Raw genomic sequence first — 21,819 nt, forward strand, 5'->3', positions numbered from 1 at the left:
TTGTATCTACCCCAGCGCTTAGAACTGTGCTTGGCACATAGTAAACGCTTAACACATACCATTATTCTTATTCTTATTACTGCTCTTCCCAGTAACCCTCCCGTGCCCCGTTTTCCATTTCCCTCCCCCTGCCCTCCCCTCCCCTCTGATGGACGGTCCCCGCCGCCTCCCCCTCAATTCGGGCCCCCCGCGGGATGGGGGGGGGGGGTCGTCGGGGGTCCCGGGAGTCAGGCAGACAGCAGCCTCCGGCCCGGGGCGAGGACACGGTTGGGTTTATTGGTGGGGCCCGGGGGCTTCTTAGTACACGCGGTCACAGTCGGGGACACGGCAGGGCGCACGCAGGCTTCCAAGGGGGAACGAACGGCTTTGGCACACGCAGAGGGGCAGGGGGCGGGGGGAGCCCGGGGGTAAGGGGCACGGAGGGGGGGAGGGCACGTTGGCTCCTGCTCGGTTCACTGCACTCCGGCGGCTTCGGGTCCGGGCGGCGGGGGCGTCCGGGGGCATCGGGCAGCGTGGCTCAGTGGAAAGAGCCCGGGCTTGGGAGTTAGAGGTCGTGGGTTCTAATCCCGGCGAGTCACTTCACTTCTCTTTGCCTCGGTTCCCTCATTTGGAAAATGGGGATTAAGACCGTGAGCCCCACGTGGGACAACCCGATCGGCTTGTATCCACCCCGGCGCTTAGAACAGTGCTCGGCACACAGTGAGGGCTTAACACATGCCCCAATTATTATCATCATCGGGCCGGCGGGACGGGGGACGGAGGCGGGGGGAGAGGGGGAGGGGCCGGCCGAGGAGCCGGAGCCGTTCAAAGGGCCAACGTGCAGGGCCGAGACGGCCCCCCCCCCCTTTCCAACCCTGGCCCCCCGCCCCCTCCCCGGGGCCCGCTCCTCGGCCTCCCCAGGACCGGCCGGTCCCGCTCGGACCGTCGAGGTACCCAAGACGGGGGCGCGCCCCCGGACGGCCCGGCTCTAACTGCCCTGGTCCTCGGAGAGGGGCCGGGGGGCCGGGGGGCCGGCACGGTCGTCCGGATGCCCGGGAGGATGCCCCGGAGGATGCCCGGGAGGATGCCAGGAAGGCTGCCCGGGAGGATGCCCCGGAGGATGCCCGGGAGGATGCTCGGGAGGATGCTCGGGAGGATGCCCGGGAGGAAGCCCGGGAGGATGCTCGGGAGGAGGGCCGGGAGGATGGTCGGGGGGATGCCCGTCCGGATGGCCGTCCGGGCGCCCTTGCGGGGCGGGCGGGTGGTCGGGTCGGTCCTCTAGGAGGATGGTGTCGTAGAGGCCCCGGGGCGGCTCGTCGAGCAGGATTTCGCGCTCGGAGCGGGAGGGGCGCAGGTAGGAGACGCGGCGCAGCAGGAGCAGCACGGGCGCGTAGAGGACGTTGGCCAGGCCCATGCCCAGGCTGAGCTGCGCGAAGCCCAGCGTGTGCACGATCTGGCTGGCCACGATGGGCCCCAGGGCGTAGGCCACCGAGTAGGAGACGTCGGCGATGGCGTAGACGCTGCCGTAGACGGAGACGTGGCGCAGGTCCACCAGGAAGGCCAGGGTGGGCAGCAGGGCCGTGTCGACCAGCGCGATGCCGAAGCAGATGCCGCACAGGGGCACGACCAGCTGGACGAAGGACCGGCAGGCGGGCACGGTGCAGGAGCTGGCCCCGATGGCCACCAGGCCCAGCGCGCCCAGGAACCACTGGAGGTGCGGGTAGCGGGCGGCCAGCCGGACCGTCAGGTAGACGCCCAGGACGTGGGGCACGAAGGCGGGCAGCCAGACCAGGCCCATCTGCCACTCGGAGGCGCCCATGGTCCGCTCCATCCAGGCGGCCACGGTGGGCTCCAGGAAGGCCAGCGGGATGTTGCAGGTGGTCAGCGCGCCGGCCACCACGGCCACGTAGGGGTCCCGCAGCAGCCGGTGGAAAGGGGTGCCCGGCGGCCGGGCGGCCCGGGCCTCCTGCCCGCCGGCCCGGGCCGCGGCCAGCAGCAGCAGCAGCAGCCCGTCCAGCAGGCAGACGGCCGCCAGGACGAGGAAGGGCACCCGCTTGCCGGCGAACTGGTAGAGGATGCCCCCGAAGGGCGGGGCCACCAGGCTGCCGAAGCTGATGAAGGCCAGGGCCACCCCCAGGGCCCGGCTGCGCTCGGGCTCCTCGGGGAAGCGGTCGGCGATCATGGCGATGCCCGACGTGTCGGCGAAGGCCGAGCCCAGGCCCTGCAGGCTGCGGGCGGCGAAGAGGGCGGCGTAGTCCTCGGCCAGGGCGAAGAGCACGGTGGACAGGAACATGACGGCCAGGCCGATGAGCAGCGGGGCGTCGTAGCCCACGCGGTCGATGAAGGCCCCGCTCAGCGGGTTGACCAGCAGCTGCAGGATGGCCTTGGAGGCGAAGAGCACCCCGATCTTGGCGTCCTCGCCCTCCGTCGCCGGGCCCCGGCTGCCGTTGGCCGGCCCGCCCGGGCCCCGCATGTGCGCCACGTAGTCGGGCACGATGGGCACGATGACCATGTACAGCATGTTGTCCAGGAAGAGCGCCACGCACACGATGACCAGGACCAGCCGGCGCTGCCGCTCCGCCTCCCGCAGCGCCGACCCCCAGCGCCGGCCCCGCTCGCCCACCGCCTCCGACAGCTTGCCCGACGCCCACGCCATGCCCACCTCGCCCCGGCCGCCCCGGCCGCCCCGGCCGCCCCGGCCGCCCCGGCCCCTGCCACCCCCTCCTCCTCCTCCTCCTCCTCCTCCTCCTCCTCCTCCTCCTCCTCCTCCTCGGCCCTCGGGGCCGTCCCCCGCTCCAGCCGCAAGCGGGGCTTCAGGCCGCCTCGGGGGCCATGCCCGCGGGGATGGGAGGGGCGGGGGTCCGGGGGTCGATGCCGGGGAAGGGGCTCCCTCCGTCCGGCCCGGAGCCCGTTGGCATCCCCGTCCTCGCTCTTCTTCGGGCTTCTCTTCTTCCTTCTGCTCGAGGCTCTGCTGCCCTTAGCCGCTCCTCCTGCTTCCCTCTTGCCTTCTCTCTCCTCCTCCAGGCGTCCGAGGGCGGCCGGCGGCGGGGCGCTTCGCCCAGCGGTGCGGCTGCGGCGGCCGGCCCGGGGCCGGCGGGGAGAGGCGCACCGCAGAGGCGCCCCGGACCTCCTTCGGAGCCTCCCGCGCCCCGTCCGGTCCGGTCCGGTCCGGCCCGGTCCTGCCCGCCCAGGCCGGTCCCGCCCCCCGCACCGCCCCCCGCCCCCGGTCCCGCCTCTCCGGGCCCCGGGGACGGTGACGCGCCACGCTGCCCCTCCGGCGGGGCACGGACGCCCGGGAGAAAGAATTTTATAATAATTAACAGTGATGAAGGGATTTGCTAAGCCCTTACTACGTGCCGGGCCCTGCAACGGTAATCAGCATCATCATCATCATCATCATAATGTCGCTATTTGTGAAGCGCTTACTAGGTGCCGAGCACTGTTCTCGCCTTCTTCTTCGGTCCTCTTTGGCTCTGCCGTCTGCCTCCCCCGGTTAGACTGCGAGCCCGTGCCTGGGCAGGGATGGTCTCTCTCTGTTGCCCAACTGGACATTCCGAGCGCTCAGTTCAGTGCTCTGCACGCAGGAAGGTGATCAGGTTGTCCCACGTGGGGCTCACGGTCTTCATCCCCGTTTTACAGATGAGGTGACTGAGGCCCAGAGAAGGGAAGTGACTTGTCAGCGGCGGAGACAGGATTAGAACCCATGATCTCTGACTCCCAAGCCCGGGCTCTTTCCACTGAGCCTCGCTGCTTCTCACTAAGCGCTGGATTACTACTACTACTACTTACTAAGGTATTGGTTAAGCGCTTACTAGGTGCCAGGCACTGTGCTAAGCGCTGGACTATTATTACTACTACTACTACTAGTGGTAGGTGTAGGAGAAGCAGCGTGGCTCAGTGGTAAGAGCCCGGGCTTGGGAGTCAGAGGACGTGGGTTCTAATCCCGGCTCTGCCACTTGTCAGCTGTATGACCTTGGGCAAGTCACTTCCCTTCGCTGGGCCTCAGTGACCTCATCTGTAAAATGGGGATGAAGACTGTGAGCCCCACGTAGGACACCCTGATCACCTTGTATCCCCCTCAGCGCTTAGAACAGTGCTTTGCACATAGTAAGCACTTAACAAATGGCATCGTTATTATTGCACTAAGCGCTGGACTACTACCACTAACTACTACTAATAATTATGGTATTTGCTAAGCCCTTACTAGGTTCTAAGCATCGCACTAAGCGCTGGACTAACTACTACTACTAATAATTATGGAATTTGTTAAGCACTTACTAGGTGCCAGGCACTGTACTAAGCACTGGACTACTACTACTACTACTACTAATTATGGCGTTTGTAAAGAGCTTATTAGGTGCCGGGCACTGTACTAAGCGCTGGACTATTAGGCTTAACAAATACCACCATTAATTATTATTATTATTACGCCTCGCCCCCGTCCTTGACCCCGGAGCCTGGAGAGGGGACAGAGGGGAGCGAAGACGGAGCCCGGGAAATGGGCCGTGCGGAGGTGGAGGGGAAGGACGGGATGCGGGGAAGAGAGGGTCTTGGGGGTCTCTGGGGGTCTCGGGGGTGTCTCTGAGCTTGGCTGAAGTGGGAACGTGGCTGACAAGGACCGGCGTGTCAGGCGTCCGGACCCTAAATCCCTGCCCGTGACGAGTTAACCCTGGACGCCCTGCGGGGCGAGTCAATGCCCTGACAGGGGTTGAGGGGGGCCTGTTGGGGGAGGGGGTCCCCGGAGGAATCGGAGGTGCCCTTCCCCGGGTTGGCATGAGTTAGGGCCTGCCCACCCCGCCCCGTGCACGCAGCCAAGCGCTTCTTCCCTGCCCCTCTCCCTCCCCGCTCCCACAGCTGGTCCTCATCCTCTCCTTTCATTCGTTCAATTCATTCCATCGTATTCATTGAGCGCTTACTAGGTGCAGAGGACTGTACTAAACGCTAGGGAGAATACAGTAGAACACTAAACAGACGCATTCCTTGCCCACAACCAGCTAACCCAGCCCGCACACTTGACTCCTCTAATGCTAACCTTCTCACCGTGCCTCCATTTCCCCTGTCTCACCTCCGACCCCCGGCTCACGTCCTGCCTGTGGCCTGGAAAGCCCTCTCTCCTCACCTCCTCCAGACAGTGTCTCCCCCCCTTCGAAGCCTTTTGGAAGGCCCATCTCCTCCCAGAGGCCCTCCTAGACTAAGCGCCCCTTTTCCTCATCTCCCACTCCCTTCTGCGACTCCCTCATTCTCTCCCTTTACTCTTCCCCCTTCCCAGCCCCACAGCCCTTATGTAGTTATCTGTCAATTTATTGATTTGTATTGTATCTGCCTCCCCGCCTCCAGACCGTGAGCTCGTTGTGGGCAGGGGATGGCACCGTTTCTTGTTGTACTTTCCCAAGCTCTTAGTACAGTGCTCTGCCCACAATAAGCGCTCAATAAATACGATTGAATAAATGAATGAATAGAGGCTCCGGCTCCCATACCGCTCGTAGGAGGAGGGCAGAGACCCTGGGGCTATGGCCCCCACCGGGGGACATTTATTCTGCCTCACCGCGGTCTCTCCGGGCAGAGGAGACCAGGATGCCCTCCTGGGGCAGGGAGGGCATGAAGTGGGCGGGAAGGACTGGGCGAGTCCCTCTGACTCGGTCCTAAACCCGTGGGAGCCTCTCAGCGTGGCTTAGTGGAAAGACCCCGGTTTGGGGAGTCAGAGGACGTGGGTTCTAATCCCGACTCCGCCACTTGTCTGCTGTGTGACTTCTCCGGACCTCAGTTACCTCAGCTGTAAAATGGGGATTAAGACTGTGAGCCCCAATGGGGCAACGTGATTATCTTGTATCTATCCCAGTGCTTAGAACAGTGCTTGGCACATGGTAAGCGCCTAACAGATACAATAATAATAACTACCCCCGCAGCTCAGAAACCGAAAGGCGGCCACCCCCCTTCTCACCACCCCCCGCCCCCAGTTCGGGGCTCCTCAGGCTCCAGGGAACATCCAGGGGGAGGGACCACTCAGGTTGTCAATTTCAGTATAGAAAAAGCATCAGTTTTAGTAGCGTAGTGGTTAGAGCACGGGCCTGGAAGTCAGAAGGTTCTAATCCCGGCTCCACCACTTGTCTGCTGTGGGACCTTAGGCAAGACTCTTCACTTCTCTGTGCCTCGGTTACCTTCTCTGTAAAATGGGGATTGAGACGGTGAGCCCCACGTGGGACAGGGACTGTGTCCAATCTGATTACCTTGTATCCACCCCAGCGCTTAGAACGGTGCTTGGCACACTGTAAGTGCTTAACAAATATCACAATTATTATTATAGAGAAGCAGCGTGGTCAGTGGAAAGAGCACGGTCTTGGGAGTCAGAAGTCATGGGTTCTAAACCCAGCTCCGCCGCTTGTCAGCTGTGTGACTTTGGGTAAGTCACTTAACTTCTCTGTGCCTCGGTTACCTCATCTGTAAATTGGGGATGAAGACTGTGAGCCCCATGTGGGACAACCTGATCACCTTGTATCCCCCCAGTGCTCAGAACAAAGCTTCGCACATAGTAAGCATTTGACAAATGCCATTATTATTATTGTTAGTATAACTGGTTGGAAGTTGTGGGGCGGCGGGGGGGGGGGGGGACGGCATCCAGATTTCTGGTCTCTAAGTGCAGAGAAATGTGGACCATGCCTCCTCAGAGCCCCTTCTCTCCTTGAAAACTGCACCAGTTTCTTCCTGGACAACACTCAGAGCACCCCCCTGGAGAGAATTTAGCCCCTTCATCTTTTCTTTAATGGTCATTTTTAAGTGCTTACCATGCTCCAGGCACCATACTAAACCCTGAGATTGAGACAAGCTTACCAGGTTGGACCCAGCTCATGTCCCACATGGAGCTCACGGTCATAATCCCCAGTTTACAGATGAGGTAACTGAGACACAGAGAAGTTAAGTGACTTGCTCAGGGTCACACAGCAAACAAGAGATGGAGCTGGGATGAGAACCCAAGTTCTTCTGACTGTCATACCTGTGCTCTGTCCACTAAGCTATGCTGCTTCCACTCTTCACTGCAAACCCCCTTGACACTGACGGTGTTATCCATCTCCCCCCGGGGGGATGGGAATGAGGGCGGGAGAGGCGTTGGGGGTGGTGAGGGTGATGACCGTGGTAGGAGTGAAGTACATGGTGGGGGTGATGATGGCGGTGATGCTGGTGTTGGTGAAGGCAATCGGGATGGAGATGATGGTCAGAGTGATGGTGGAGAGGGTGATGCTGGTGGTAGTGATGGCAGTGGAGATGGTGGGGGTGGATAATAACGTTGGTATTTGTTAAGCGCTTACTATGTGCCGAGCACTGTTCTAAGCGCTGGGGTAGACATAGGGGAATCAGCTTGTCCCACGTGGGGCTCACAGTCTTAATCCCCATTTTACAGATGAGGGAACTGAGGCACAGAGAAGTTAAGTGACTTGCCCACAGTCACACAGCCGACAAGTGGATGGTGATGGTGGTGACAGTGATGGTGGATGGCGATGGTGGTGGTGGTGACGGCGACGGAGACGGTGGTGGTAGCGATGGTGAATGGAGATGGAGCCAGTGGTCGGGACGATCACAGTACTATCTTGAGGGCGGAGGGTGTCGTTAGACCAAGGTTTATGGTTTGGTAGGAAAGTATGGGTGAGTTGGTAATGATGGAGGAGGCAGTATGGCCTACCAGAAAGAGCATGGGTTTGGGAGGGAGGAGAACCAGGTTCGAATCCCAGCTCAGCCATTGGCCTAACATATGAGACCTTGGGCAAGTCGCTTATAATCGTGCTATACGACGTACCGGGGTAGATACAAGTTAAGCAAGTTGGACGCTGTTCCCATCCCACGTGAGGCTCACAGTCTAGGTGGAAGGGAGAACAGGTATCGACTCCCCATTTTACAGATGATGAAACTGAGGCACGGAGCAGTGAAGTGACTTGCCCAAGGTCACGCAGCAGGCAAGCGGCAGAGCAGGAAACAGAACCCAGGTCCTCTGACTCCCAGGCCCGTGCTCTTTCCGCTAGGCCGCCCTTCTTCGCACTTATCCTCTCTGGGCTTCAGTTTCCTCATCTGTAAAATGGGACAAGATAGATCGTGTGTCCCGTGTGGAATAAGGCCCGATCTCGTAGCCACCTATCTACCCCGGTGTTCGGTAACGGCCACAGTTATTAAGGAGAGAAGTGGCACTTTGGCTAAACTGGCTCCCGGCTGGCCCTCATCCCAGAGGGGAGGGTGTGAGTCATGGCTAAGAGGGAGAAGCGGGGGCAGACCCGGAGCTCCTCAGGGACCTGAGTGGGCTGGCTCTCCACTCAGCAGGCTTATACACTTAAGAAGCTGGCAGGCAGGCAGGCTGGGCCGGGGCTGGAGCTGGGCCTGCCTGGGACCCTGCCGGGTGGATTCCGCACTGCGGCCTGGGTCCGGACTCAGCCCCTTGAGACACAGATGAGGCTCAGCAGCAGCAGGACCCAGGAAGCACTCCCCTCCCCCCTGCTGCCTCGCCCAACCGCCCTGGGGCTTCTGAACAGACATACCCGAGCGAGCAAGGGACCCGGATCCCTGGTTCAGAGAAAGCAGACGCCCCCTTAGGGGTGTTGGGACAGCACTTCCACAGCCAGGGACAAAGACCCCTGTTCCCGAGAGACCCTCTGGCCCCTGGTTGCGTCCAAAGACCTCGAGCCGGTGGCGGGTCTGCTGGGCTGGAGCTTGGTGGGCCCGGCTCAGCCTTAGTCATGAGCTCCTGGCTTTCGGAAGGGGCCTCCGACCCGCAGACTTCCCACCGGCCTTAGCCGGGTGGGACCAACTTTCATCTTCAGCGGAAGGCCGGGGCCCCCTGAAGGATGTGTCTTGGAGAATTAAAGGGGAAGTTGGGAAAAAGGGATTTAGACACAATGTGCACCCTTCATATACAGACTGTAAGTTCCTCTAGACTAGTAAGCTTGTTGTGGGCAGGGAATATGTCTGTTTATTGTTATATCCTACTCTCTCAAGGGCTCAGTACAGTGCTGTGCACGCAGGAAGTGTTCAGTTAATACAATTGATTGATATACCTTCTTATTCTTAGCCTAGAGAGGCAGGAAACCAGCTGAGGCTTCTGGTGGCTACCAGGTGGGCTACTCCTCTGCAAGCTGGCTCAGACAGCTGTTAATCAGGTTTCGTCGGGTACCCCCGGGATAGCTCTGTTTTGGCTCGGTGGCCTGGGGGGAGAGGCAGGAAGGGTGAGGGTGTGGAGGGCTGGTGGTCTTTCTCTGGGCCACTCATCATAGGGAAGGTGAAGATCTCAGAGAGGCTGGGGAGACGCGCTGTTTGGCTTTGTCGTTGAGGCCACGGAAAGGTCTGGATGGTCTAAGGTTATGTCTCCGGTGGTCCAAGAGGGGCTTCTAGGTTCAGTGGTGCCCGGCAGTTTGCCTCTGCTGTTCGGATCCATTACCCTCTTTGATTTCACCGTCTTCCTTGACGGTCCTGCCACTGAGAAGCAGCGTAGCCTAGTGGATAGAGCACCGGCCTGGGAGTCAGAAGGACCTGGACTCTAATCCCGGCTCCACCTCGTGTCTGCTGTGTGACCTTAGGCAAGTCAATTCACTTCTCTACGTCTCAGTTTCCTAATCTGTAAAATGAGGATTAAGACTGTGAGCCCCATGTGGGACATGGACTGTGTCCAACCTGATTAGCTTGATCTACGCCAGTGCTGAGTACAGTGCCTGGCACATAGTAAGCATTTAACAAATATTATTTAAAAAAAAAAGAGTTGAGTCAGCGGGGAGTGTTTCCAGGTTGGTATCCAGCAGATCAGGGGCTGACACCCTGGGTTATTATTATAATTAGAATTGTATTTGTTAAGCGCTTACTATGTGCCAGGCACTGTACTAAGCGCTAGGGTGGATACAAGCAAACCGGGTTGGACACAGTCCCTGTCCCACAAGGGGCTCCCAATCCTCATTTTACAGATGAGGTAATTGAGGGCCAGAGAAGTTAAATTCATTCATTCATTCAATCATATTTATTGAGCGCTTCCTGTGTGCAGAGCACTGCACTAAGCGCTTAGAATGTACAATTGGGCAACAGATAGAGACAATCCCTGCCCAACAACGGGCTCACAGTCTAAAAGGGGGAGACAGCAAAACAAAACAAGTAGTCAGGCATCAATATCATCAAAATAGATAAATAGAATCATAGATATATGCACAAATGACTTGTCCAAGGTCACGCGGCAGACAAGCGGTGGAGCCAGGATTAGAACCACTGACTTTCTGACACCCAAGCCCGTGCCCTATCCACCACTCCGTGTCTCTGACTGTGGAATCAGAGTACGGCTGTTGACGGGTCCAGCCAATGAATCAGTGGTGGTTATCGAGGGCTTACTGTGGCAGAACACAGGAGGAAGGGTTTGGGAGAGTATTACAGACTAAGTAGACACAATCTCTGCCCTCAAAGTACTGACAGTCAAGCAGCTGGGAGGATGAGAAGAGGCAGCCATCAAAATAAATTCCAGGTAAGGAGAGCAGTTGTGTATAAATGTGTCCAGAAATGCTGTGGGGCTGGGGGTGGGGTAAGCATCAAAGTGTTTGAGAAATACGGACCCCTCTCCTCTCTGCACATCCCCAAACCCTCCCCCTGCCTGGCTCAGGGGAACCTGGGATTTGTTGGACTGCTTAGGGTCCAGGAAGACGTGCCACAATGTACTAGGGGCAGCGTTGACCCGAGTTTCCTGTGTGGAAACCTGCCCACCAGCCCCTAAGCCAAACCCACACAAGCTCCCATAGCCATCTGGGAGCAAAGGCCTGAAAGGGAGAAGAGAATGTGAGCCGGCAGCAAGCAAAGCAGCAAAACGTTGATTATTTTGTAACCCGTGAAAATGAACACACCCACACACACCACCCCTGCCACAAACTCCCATTCACACACACACACACACGCACTCCCACACAAATACACACTCACACCTGCACACACACACACAAACTCCCACTGACATACACACTTGTACAAACTCCCACTCGCACATGCATGCACACTCTCAAACTTCCGCTCGCACATGCACACACCCAATCCCACACAAATTCCCATTCATACTTGGACACAAATACACTCCCACACGAACACCCACTCACACATATACACCTGCGCTCGCACCTTTATACGCTCTCATGCGAATTCCAACGACTTTATTCATTTATTCCAACGACTTTAGATAAATCAGCTTCTCTTCCTTGTCACTGCAGCAACCCTTTCTCCTTCCCTTAGAAGGGTAGTGCCTATAGGCAGCCTGGCTTGAGCTATTGCTTTTCGCTGAATCCATCGTCGATCAATCGTATTTACCGAGCGCTTACTGCGTGCAGATCACTGTACTAAGCGCTTCGGAGAGTACAATATAATAGAGTTGGTAGACACGTTCCTTGCCTACAGTGAGCTGATAGTCTAGAGGATGGAAGAGGCCATGGTCTCCAGGGGATCCACAGGAAGACAAATCCGCTTTCCCCTGTTTCTTTGCAGTCAGCCGGGGTTCCTGGGAGACATCCTAAATCCTGGCTCTCATTTTCCAGTCTGTAGAATGGGAATCAGCTTGAGAGAGGAGAGGGACAGACTGCTTCTCCAAAGAGGCTCACTTCCAAAGGCAGCAGGGTACCAGTCTGAAGTGAGATTTACCCCGTGGACATCAGGAATGTGGTGTTTCTTTTTGGCCCCAGCGGAAGCCCTAGGTCGCAGCTCAAGAGAGAGGCTGCTCTGAGCAAGAGGAGTCCAGGAACCTGGCCCTTCCTCCCCGCTCGCTCTCCCGGGAGGGGTATTTGTGTAGGGTAAGCATGGACAGATGGAAAGAGCATAAGCCTGGGAGTCAGAGGACCTGGGTTCTAATCCTGGCTCTGCCAATTCCTTGCTCAGTGACCTTGGGTAAGTTACTTAACTGCTCTCTGCCTCAGTTTCCCCAAATGTAAAATGGGGATTAAATGTCCATTGCCCCTACTTAGACTGTGAGCCCCGTGTGGGACAGGGAGTATGTCTAACCTGATCAACTTGTATCTACCCCGGCATGTAGAGCAGTGCTTGACACGTAGTCGGCACTAGATAAATACAATAATGATAATAATAATGATAATAATAAGCCTGTGACTGTTGAAATGGACCTGATTCTGAGAGTAGGTGCAGGTGCAGATTGGGGGGGGGGGTGGTGACAGAGGTTCCGAGCAAGGGACATTATCAGTCTAGACTGTAAGCTCATTGTGGGAAGGGAATGTATATGCTTATTGTTGCATTGTACTCTCCCAAGTGCTTAGTACAGTGCTCTGCACGCTGTATGCACTCAGTAAATGCAATTGAAAGAATGAATGCATGAATCTGTCTCTTCTGGCCAGAGAGGGTCCATGGGTCTCATGGTGAGGAATGCTACCAGCAGGAAGTCTGTGTCGTGTTCTCGGAGGGTAGTGAGAAGGAATGGGTAGTGGCTTCCCTTGTCAGTGATAGATTCCTGGTGCGAGTGAGATATATGGTGGAAATGTTGGGCTTCATTCATTCAGTAGTATTTCTTGAGTGCTTACTGTGTGCAGAGCACTGTACTAAGCACTTGGGAAAGTACCACACAACAATAAATGGTGACATTCCCTGCCCACAGTGAGCTTATGGTCTTGGAAGGGGTGTGTGCAGCCAGCATTCATTAGTCCATCTCATACGAATGGTCCAAAGTCCAGCTACTGCATAATAATTATAACTGTGGTATTTATTAAGTGCTTACTATGTGCCAGGCACTGCATTAAGTGCTGGGGTGGATAAAAGCAAACCAGGTTGGACACAGTCCCTGTCCCATATAATAATAATAATGGCATTTTTTAAGCATTTACTATGTGCCAAGCACTGTTTTAAGTGCTGGGGTAGATACAGGGTAATCAGGTTTCCCATGTGGGGCTCACACTTTTAATCCCCATTTTACAGATTTTAATCCCCATTTTCATCCCCAAAGTCACACAGCTGATAAGTGGAGAAGCTGGGATTAGAAGCCACAACCTCTGACTCCCAAACCTGTGCTCTTTCCACTAAGCCATGGGGCTCCCAATCTCAATCCCCATTTTACAGATGAGGTAACTGAGGCCCAGAGACGGTAAATGACTTACCCAAGGTCACAAAGTAGACAAGTGGTGGGGCTGGGATTAGAACCCATGACCTTCTGACTCCCAGGCCCATGCTCTATCCACTACACCATGCTGCTTCTCATGCAGATTTGATCCTAGGAAATGTTTGTCCTGAAGACAATCAAATGCATTTGGATTCTGCCTCTGGAGAGGAAAACTTGACTAAAGGCCAGCTGTTTCAAGGGCATGTCCCACGGGATTCTGGCTGTGGGTGGAGGGGACAGAGAGCAATATGGAGCTTCTGGTATATGCTCCCAAGAGTTTAGTACAGTGCTCTCCATCCAGTAGGTGCTCAACAGACACCAGTGATTGATGGATAATGGAAATTTGTCTCTTTCTCAGTTTAGCTATGGCCAGCTATTCCTCAGCTCTGCAAGAGGACGAGTCTTTAAATAGCAATAAGAGGAATTCAGCTTAGAGTTAAGGAATAACTCTGTACTAGGGTCGTCAGGTACTGGTAATGACATCTACTTCTCTGGATGTCTTTAGACCCAGAATCAGAGGCCGGAGATTTCGTCTATCAAGACTGATAGATGGTCCATAGATAGTGCCAGGAACGTTTGGCTCAGTCAGGGCTTGAAGACAGGAGGAGAAACACTGAAAATGATCCAAAGAGGCAAGTGGCCAATACTTTGCCTTTGTCATTGCCTTTTTTTTTTTGGTATTTGTTAAGCGCTTACTATGTGACAAGCACTGTTCTAAGCACAGGCTAGATGCAGGATAATCGGTTGTCCCAGGTGGGGCTCACAGTCTTCACCCCCATTTTACATATGAGGTACCTGAGGTACAGAGAAGTTAAGTGGCTTGCCCAAAGTCACCCAGTGATAAGAGGCGGTGTCGGGATTAGAACCCACGACCTCTGACTCCCAAGCCCATGCTCTTTCCACTGAGTCACGCTGCTTCTCTGCCAGGACTAGAACCCAGGTCCTTCTGACTCCCAAGGTTGGACTCTACTGGCCATGATGTTTCTCTATGATGGGGAGAGAGAGTGCTGTGCTGACTGCTAGGTGGTCTGGGTCCTTCTGAGTTCCACAGGGCCTGGCAGGGAAGTGATCAGAGAAACCGATCCCCACTAGAATCCGAAGCAGAAGGGGGAAAGGGGCGGTGAGGGGCAGGGGGAAGGAGTAGGCCCCTGGACTGAGAGCTGGATTCACTCATTCAGTCGATCGTATTTATTGAGGGGCTTACTGTGTGCAGAGCATTCATTCATTCATTCATTCAATAGTATTTATTGAGCGCTTACTATGTGCAGAACATTGTACAAAGCTCTTGGGAGAGTTCCATATAACAATAAACAGACACAGAACGAGCTCACAGTCTAGAGGGGGAGACAGACATCAGTATAAATCAATAAATGACAGTTACGGACGTGAGTGCTGTGGGCCTGGGAGGGGGGATGAATAAAGAAGCCAGTCAGGGTGACAAGGAGTGATGTGGGTCTATTTCTGCCTCTGCCGCTCTGTCTCTGCCTGCTGGTCTCCAAGACGGTTGAGAAGGGAGCTCTCTCCGGCCGGTCCTCCCTCCGGTGACGGTGCGGGCCGAGGGCACGGAGGATCTGACGATGCCCCGGCCGGGCCCCCGTCAAAGCCGGCGGGACCCCGGGGCCCGTCAGCCTAAGGGAGATGCTGCGGCCAGAAAATGGAAAGAATCAACCAGAGGCCGGCAGGTGGATGCTGCCCTCTCATCTGTCCTTTAGAGCTGGGCAGGCTGCCTGACAGTGGCAGCCTCTCCCCATGGGGTACGCCAGTCCGGGGCGGGGGTGGTTGGCAGGGAGAGCAGGGAACGTGCAGGTTCTTGCCAATATCGCCAAGAGCCGCCCTTTCCTCTCCACCCAAACGGCTACCTTACTGTTACGGGCTCTCGTTATATCCCGGCTAGACTACTGTGTCGGCCTTCTCTCCGACCTCCCTTCCTCCTCTCTCGCCCCCCTCCGGTCTATTCTTCACTCCGCTGCCCGGCTCATCTTCCCGCAGAAACGCTCTGGGCATGACACTCCCCTTCTGAAACACCTCCAGTGGTTGCCTATCGACCTCCCCTCCAAACAGAAACTCCTCACTCTAGGCTTCGAGGCTCTCCGTCACCTTGCCCCTTCCTACCTCTCCTCCCTTCTCTCTTTCTACCGCCCACCCCGCACGCTCCGCTCCTCCGCCGCCCACCTCCTCGCCGTCCCCCGGTCTCGCCTATCCCGCCGTCGACCCCCGGGCCGCGTCCTCCCGCGGTCCCGGAACGCCCTCCCTCCTCACCTCCGCCAAACTGATTCTCTTTCCCTCTTCCAAACCCTACTTAAAACTCACCTCCTCCAAGAGGCCTTCCCAGACTGAGCTCCTCTTCTCCCTCTACTCCCTCTGCCAGCCCCCCTTCACCTCTCCGCAGCTAAACCCTCTTTTTTCCCCTTTTCCCTCTGCTCCTCCACCTCTCCCTTCCCATCCCCACAGCACTGTACTCGTCCGCTCGACTGTATATATTTTCGTTACCCTATTTATTTTGTTAATGAATTGTACATCGCCCCGATTCTATTTAGTCGCCATTGTTTTTACGAGATGTTCTTCCCCTCGACTCTATTTATCGCCATCGTTCTCGTCTGTCCGTCTCCCCCGATTAGACCGTAAGCCCGTCAAACGGCAGGGACCGTCTCTATCTGTTGGCGACTTGTTCATCCCGAGCGCTTAGTACAGTGCTCTGCACATAGTAAGCGCTCAATAAATACCATTGAATGAAAGGTTCTCCCCTCGGAAAATCTGGGGCTTGGGCCATCCTGGCCCACGAAAATTCAGCATGTGGGTCTTGGGGGAATCTTGTTGTGAAAGCGACTGTTCGAGAGCACAGGGGCTTGGAGGAAGCTCCTCCCTGGTGGACAGAGGGAAGGGGCGTTCAGGGGTCCATATAAAACCTCTTCTCCCTCCTGGCACTTGCCTCTCTTCTATCCCTGAGAACCCTGGAAACAGTGGCTACACCCTCATTCCTGGTACCACTGCCACTCCCAACAGTGCCCCTTTCCAGCCACCACTGCCACTCACCTGAGTGGAGAGGCGTGAGGGAAAGGGGGCACATGTCCGGGGAGAGTGAATGCCAGGAGAATTCTCCTCCTTCTCCTCCGCCCTTTCCTCCTCCTCCTCCTCTTCCTCCTCCTTCTTTTTCTCCTCCTCCTTCTTAATAATAATAGTAATAATGATGATGATGATGATAATGGTATTTGTTAAGTGCTTACTACGTGTCAAGCGCTGTTCTAAGTGCTGGGGTAGATACAACCCAATCACGTCGGGCACAGTCCCGGTCCCACAGAGGGCTCAGAGTCTTAATCCTATTTTACAGATGAGGTAACTGAGGCACAGAGAAGTGAAGTGACTTACCCAAGGTCACACACAGAAGACGAGTCAAGGAGCCGAGATTAGAACCCAGGTCCTTCTGTTTCCCAGGCTTTTGCTCTATCCACTAGGCCACGTTACTTCCTTTTTCTCCTCCTCCTCCTCTTCCTCCTCTTCATCCCCTTCCTCAGTGCCACAGTAGGACTCACCACAGAACCTCGTCTGTCCAGGAGCACTCGGACTGAGCCTTCCTACCCCCGCAGAGCCTCCCAAACACTTATGCTCCGCAAATCCAGTTGGTCACTCAATAGATGTAGTTCGGGGAGGTGCTGGGTGGGAGTGGCTCCACGATCTGGGTTCTAGTCCCAGATCTGCCACTTGTCTTCTGTGTGACCTTGGTCAAGTCACTTCACTTCTCTGGGCCTCAGTTACCTCATCTGTAAAATGGAGAGTGAGAGTGTGAGACCCATGTGGAATGGGGACTGTGTCCAACTTGATTAACTTGAATCTACCCCAGTGCTTAGAGCAGTGTTTAGAGCAGTGCTTGGCACATAGTAAGTACTTAACAAATACCGTAATTATTATGACCTTCTGGAGGAGCCAGTAAGAGCAGGTTTGGGATGGTGACTCTCTCTGTGGGGGCTACTGCAGCCCCAGGGCAGCCGTGTCCAGGATTTGCCTAGAAGCGGCATGGCATAGTGGATAGAGCATGGGCCTGGGAGTCAGAAGGTCATGGGTTCTAATCCTGGCCCTGCCACTTGTCTGCTGTGTGACCTTGGGGAAGTCACTCATCTTCTCTGTCTCAGTTACCTCAGCTGTAAAATGAGGATTGAGACTGTGAGCCCTGTGTGAGACAGACACCGTGTCCAACCTGATTAGATAGTATTGACCCTAGATCTTAGCTCGGTGGAAAGAGCGCGGGCTTGGGAGTCAGAGGTCATGGGTTCGATTCCCGGCCCTGCCACTTGTCAGCTGTGTGACTGTGGGCAAGTAACTTAACTTCTCTGTGCCTCAGTTCCCTCATTTGTAAAATGGGGATTAAGACTGTGAGCCTCATGTGGGACAATCTGATTACCCTGTGTCTACCCCAGCGCTTAGAACAGTGTTCTGCAAATAGTAAGCGCTTAGCAAATACCAACATTATTATTAGTACAGAGCCTGGCACATAGTAAGTGCTTAAATATTATTAAGAAGGATGAAATTGACCATTTAAATGAGGATAGTGCCTGGATAAAGTGGCAACGTATGTCTGCACCATCTCTTTAGAGAGCAGATTCCCTTCTGGAGGATAATGGTTCCGTCCCAGACCTAGGAAAGTGCCTCTTTGCCTTAATTGTTAGAGTCTTCTTTTTCTTTTATGGTATTTGTTAAGTACTTACTATGAACCAGGCAGTGTACTAAGCGCTGGGGAAGATACACGCTAATCGGGTTGGACCTAATTTGTGTCCCACTTGGGGCACACGGTATTAATCTCCATTTTACAGATAAGGTAACTGAGGCACAGAAAAGTGAAGTGACTTGCCTAAATCCACACAGCAGATGAGTGACAGAGCTGGGATTAGAATCCGGGTCCTTCTTACTCCCAGGCCCATGCTCTATCTGTTGGGCCATGCAGTGAGTTGAATCAAAGGGCAGTCTGTACCTGTCTGCTTTCTACCTTAGGAGATGGAAATCTATCAAAACTAGCCATTTCAATACTCCTGTGGCAGGTACTGATCTGGCCCACTGAAACCAAGTGACCTCCCAGGGAGGGGAGACACTTAATAGATACTTGTGCTGGTCCCTCCCTCAGACATGCCATCATTCAGTCACTCACTCACTCCCTCAGTCACTCCCTCATTCAATCAGTCACTCGTTCTCTCAGTCACTCAATCAATCGTATTTACTGAGTGCTTACTGTGTGCAGAACACTGAACTAAGTGCTTGGGAGGGCACAGTATACACTCACTTTCACACTCTCACTCCCCCCACTCCCTCCCTCATTCATTCATCCAGTCATCCACTCATTCAATCCGTCACTCTCCTTCACTCACTCGTTTCCACCCTCTCACTCCTTCACTCCCTCAGTCACTCATTCATTCACTCACTCAGTCATCCACTTGTTCCATTACTCTTGGTCACTCAATCCCACGCTCTCATTCAATGTCATCACTCACTCTCTTTTACTCATTCCCTGACTCACTGTCACTCAGTCATCCGCTCAAACAATCCATCAATCACTCATTCCTTAACTCTTTCTCTCTCTCCCTCAGTCATTCATTCATTCACCCCCTCCCTCGTGTCCTAACTCATTCTCCCACACTATCTCCTTCCCTCTTTCCCTCCCTCCCTCCTTCCCTCATTCATTCATTCATTCAGTCACTTATTCCCTCCCTTCTCAGTCTGCAGTATTGATTAAGCCCCTCATGGGCAGAGCATAGTGCTAGGAGGTGTCAGAGAGTCACCAAAGAGTAAAAGGGTCCAACAAGGGCAGTCATGATCGTAGGAGGCCTGGAGGGGGAGAGGGCAGGTGTAGACAATGCAGTATGTCCCTTCGGCTTCGCCTTTGCATTTCGATTTGCACCCTTTATTCACCCCTCCCTCAACCCCACAAGCACTTAGGTACAGATCTATAATTTATTCATTTATATCAGTGACCGTATCCCCCTCTAGACCGTAAACCCTTTGTGGGCAGGCAACATCTACCAACTCTTTTGCGCTGTACTCTACCCGGTGTTTAGTACAAGGCTCTGCGTACTGTAAGTGCTCAATAAATACGACTGCTTGATTGATAGGACATACAGACCACAGATAACTCTCTTCCAATTTTGCTACCATCCTATCTCTGAGAGAAATCTCAAAACAAAAGCCTTGCTCTGCCCCCACGAAACTCTTTTATCGTCATGCTGGGTCAGAGCTTGGGCTGGGAACTGGCCCTGCATCCTGGAATGGGCCAATTTCTGGGGTTGGTTTCTCTTGGGGTAGATCGAGCTGAGCTAGTCAAAGAAAGTCTGCTGTGTTCTCTCCAGACAGGGCCTCTCTCTCAGCACCACAGATAAGGACAATCAGGTTGTCCTTATTGGGATTGAGTGACCAAGACAGCTCACAACACCCTTGAAACAGCTCCAGGCAAGATTTTTTTTTATCAGGATATGGAAATGGCAATTGCTATTTCTTCTGGCCCAGTATAAATCTTTTCTTCCCTTTACTAGTGGCTTGCAAGGCTCAGTGATATCATCTGCCTTCCAGCCACTCATATGTTGGGAGCAGAGAAGGAAGTACAGTGGCTAATGGGAGAGATGCTGGATTTGGGAGGAGCAAATAGGTGAGGATCAGGGCAGGTGGGGTGTAGGGGTACAGAAAAGAAGGAGAAATATGATGAGAGTCAAGAAGCTCAGCGGCATAGATAAGGCCAGATTTGTGTGTAAATCCTAACCACTCAGATTTTCCACTAAGGTCCCATTGATGCACTCAGTGTGATTCATGATGACTATACACTATTTTCTTTTGTAAAAAGGGCAAAGATATTCAGGAAGTTATGGGCTTAAGATGCTGAGAGTTAGGAGCAATGACACTTACAAATTTCCAAACTAGCACCTTGATTCGGCTTTACAAAACAGTAGTTAATAATAATAATAATAATAATAATAATGATGTTGGTATTTGTTAAGCGCTTACTATGTGCCGAGCACTGTTCTAAGCGCTGGGGTAGACACGGGGGAATCAGGTTGTCCCATGTGGGGCTCACAGTCTTAATCCCCATTTTACAGATGAGGTAACTGAGGCACAACACTAGTCTCCTTCATGATCAGAGGTTTGGGCAGCCGGGAGGTTACATGGGAGCTGTGGGAAAACGGTGAAGCAATTTTAAAAGCCATAATGGAGGAGAAAGGCGAGTAAAGTTTGAAGAGGGTGGGATAAGGGTGAGACTGACGGTGGGAAAGGAAAGGCTAGTTGCTAGAAGAGTCTCCAGGGCGGGTGGACATGTCCATTTTATTTCCAAGGACATAACGTTTGGCTACATTCTCATGGAAGCTCTCTGACTCAATAGAAATACAATCCAACTGCATTACTCATCTATAACTGATTGAGTAGACAATTCTGGGTAATTTTAATTAAAAAATAGGGTGTCTGACCTTGATTCATGATCCAATCCCACAATTATAATATTGTTCCTAAGAGAAAATAATTTCCAACTTGTGCTATTTTCACTAAAATATACAATTTTTAGCAACCAATTGTGATGAGTCTGAGAACTGCCTGTATGATTGAAATAGGTAATTAAGGATATTGTGCCAGAGAACAAGGTGCCACAGAGCAAGGTGACTCCGTCTGTGTAATAATAATAATGATAATAATAATGTCGGTATTTGTTAAGCGCTTACTATGTGCAAAGCACTGTTCTAAGCGCTGGGGTAGACCCAGGGTAATCAGGTCGTCCCACATGAGGCTCACAGTTAATCCCCATTTTACAGATGAGGTAACTGAGGCACAGAGAAGTGAAGCGACTTGCCCACAGTCACACAGCTGACAAGTGGCAGAGCTGGGATTCGAACTCATGACCTCTGACTCCCAAGCCCGGGCTCTTTCCACTGAGCCACGCTGCTTCTCATCTTTTACCTTTAGATACTTGAAAAATAACTTCATCATTGGAAACCACATATTGCTTCTCTGAATTGGGCTTGCATTTGGTCCCATGGAAAACAGGGATCAGTGTGGGCTGGCTGCTTAGGGTTATTTATTAGACAAAGCACCTTCAGCTTCCTGATAGGACAAAACTCCAGCCAGGTCTGGACCTCTTCTAGTTCAATCCTACACAGCCCTTTGGGGAGGCTGTCTGTTGGGATTGAAGTGCTGATGATAAAAGTGATGAACGTTGGGTTTCTGACGCTGGATGGTCCCATTGCTGACACGAAATCCCAGGGGCCCTCCCTGCGGAGGGCAGGAAAGAGCTAGGAGGAAGGCCAGCTGCCACTCAGGCAGGAAACTAACATAGCTTAACATCTCGCTATGCTTGGTCTCTCCGGGATGATCTCCTGCCTCCCGTGGGACTAGTCCGGGCTGGAGAGACGGCTAGAACAGAGGAATCAGAGGGTCAAGGGGAGGAAGCTGGGGTTCTCCATCCTACCCACTGAGAGTGGCCGTCTAGAGAAGCAGCATGACCTAGTGGAAAGAGCATGGGCCTGGAAATCAGAGGACCGGTCCTAATCCTGTCTCTGCACTTGCTTGCTGGGTGACCTTAGGCAAGTCACTTCACTTCTCTGTGCCTTAATTCCTTCATCTGAAAAATAGGGATTTAATAGTGACTGTGGTATTTGTTAAGTACTTACTATGGGCCAGGCACTGTTCTAAGCACTGGGGTAGAGACAAGCAAATAGGGTTGTATCTATTATCTGAATAGGGTTGTATCATAGGGCTCCCAGTCTCAATCCCCATTTTACAAAGGAGGT

General features: G+C 54.1%; 1 protein-coding gene across 1 annotated transcript; it reads right to left on the minus strand.

The window, feature by feature from the left end:
• Positions 1 to 905: 905 nt before the first annotated feature.
• Positions 906 to 2,635, minus strand: SLC18A3 (solute carrier family 18 member A3). The gene has a single exon (XM_001519939.4). The coding sequence runs from the start codon at positions 2,633 to 2,635 to the stop codon at positions 968 to 970; it is 1,668 nt and encodes a 555-aa protein (XP_001519989.4). The 3' UTR covers positions 906 to 967.
• Between the last annotated feature and the right edge of the window lie 19,184 nt (positions 2,636 to 21,819).

This window comes from Ornithorhynchus anatinus, chromosome 3, assembly GCF_004115215.2.
Source record: "Ornithorhynchus anatinus isolate Pmale09 chromosome 3, mOrnAna1.pri.v4, whole genome shotgun sequence".
NCBI classification, from domain to species: Eukaryota; Metazoa; Chordata; class Mammalia; order Monotremata; family Ornithorhynchidae; genus Ornithorhynchus; species Ornithorhynchus anatinus.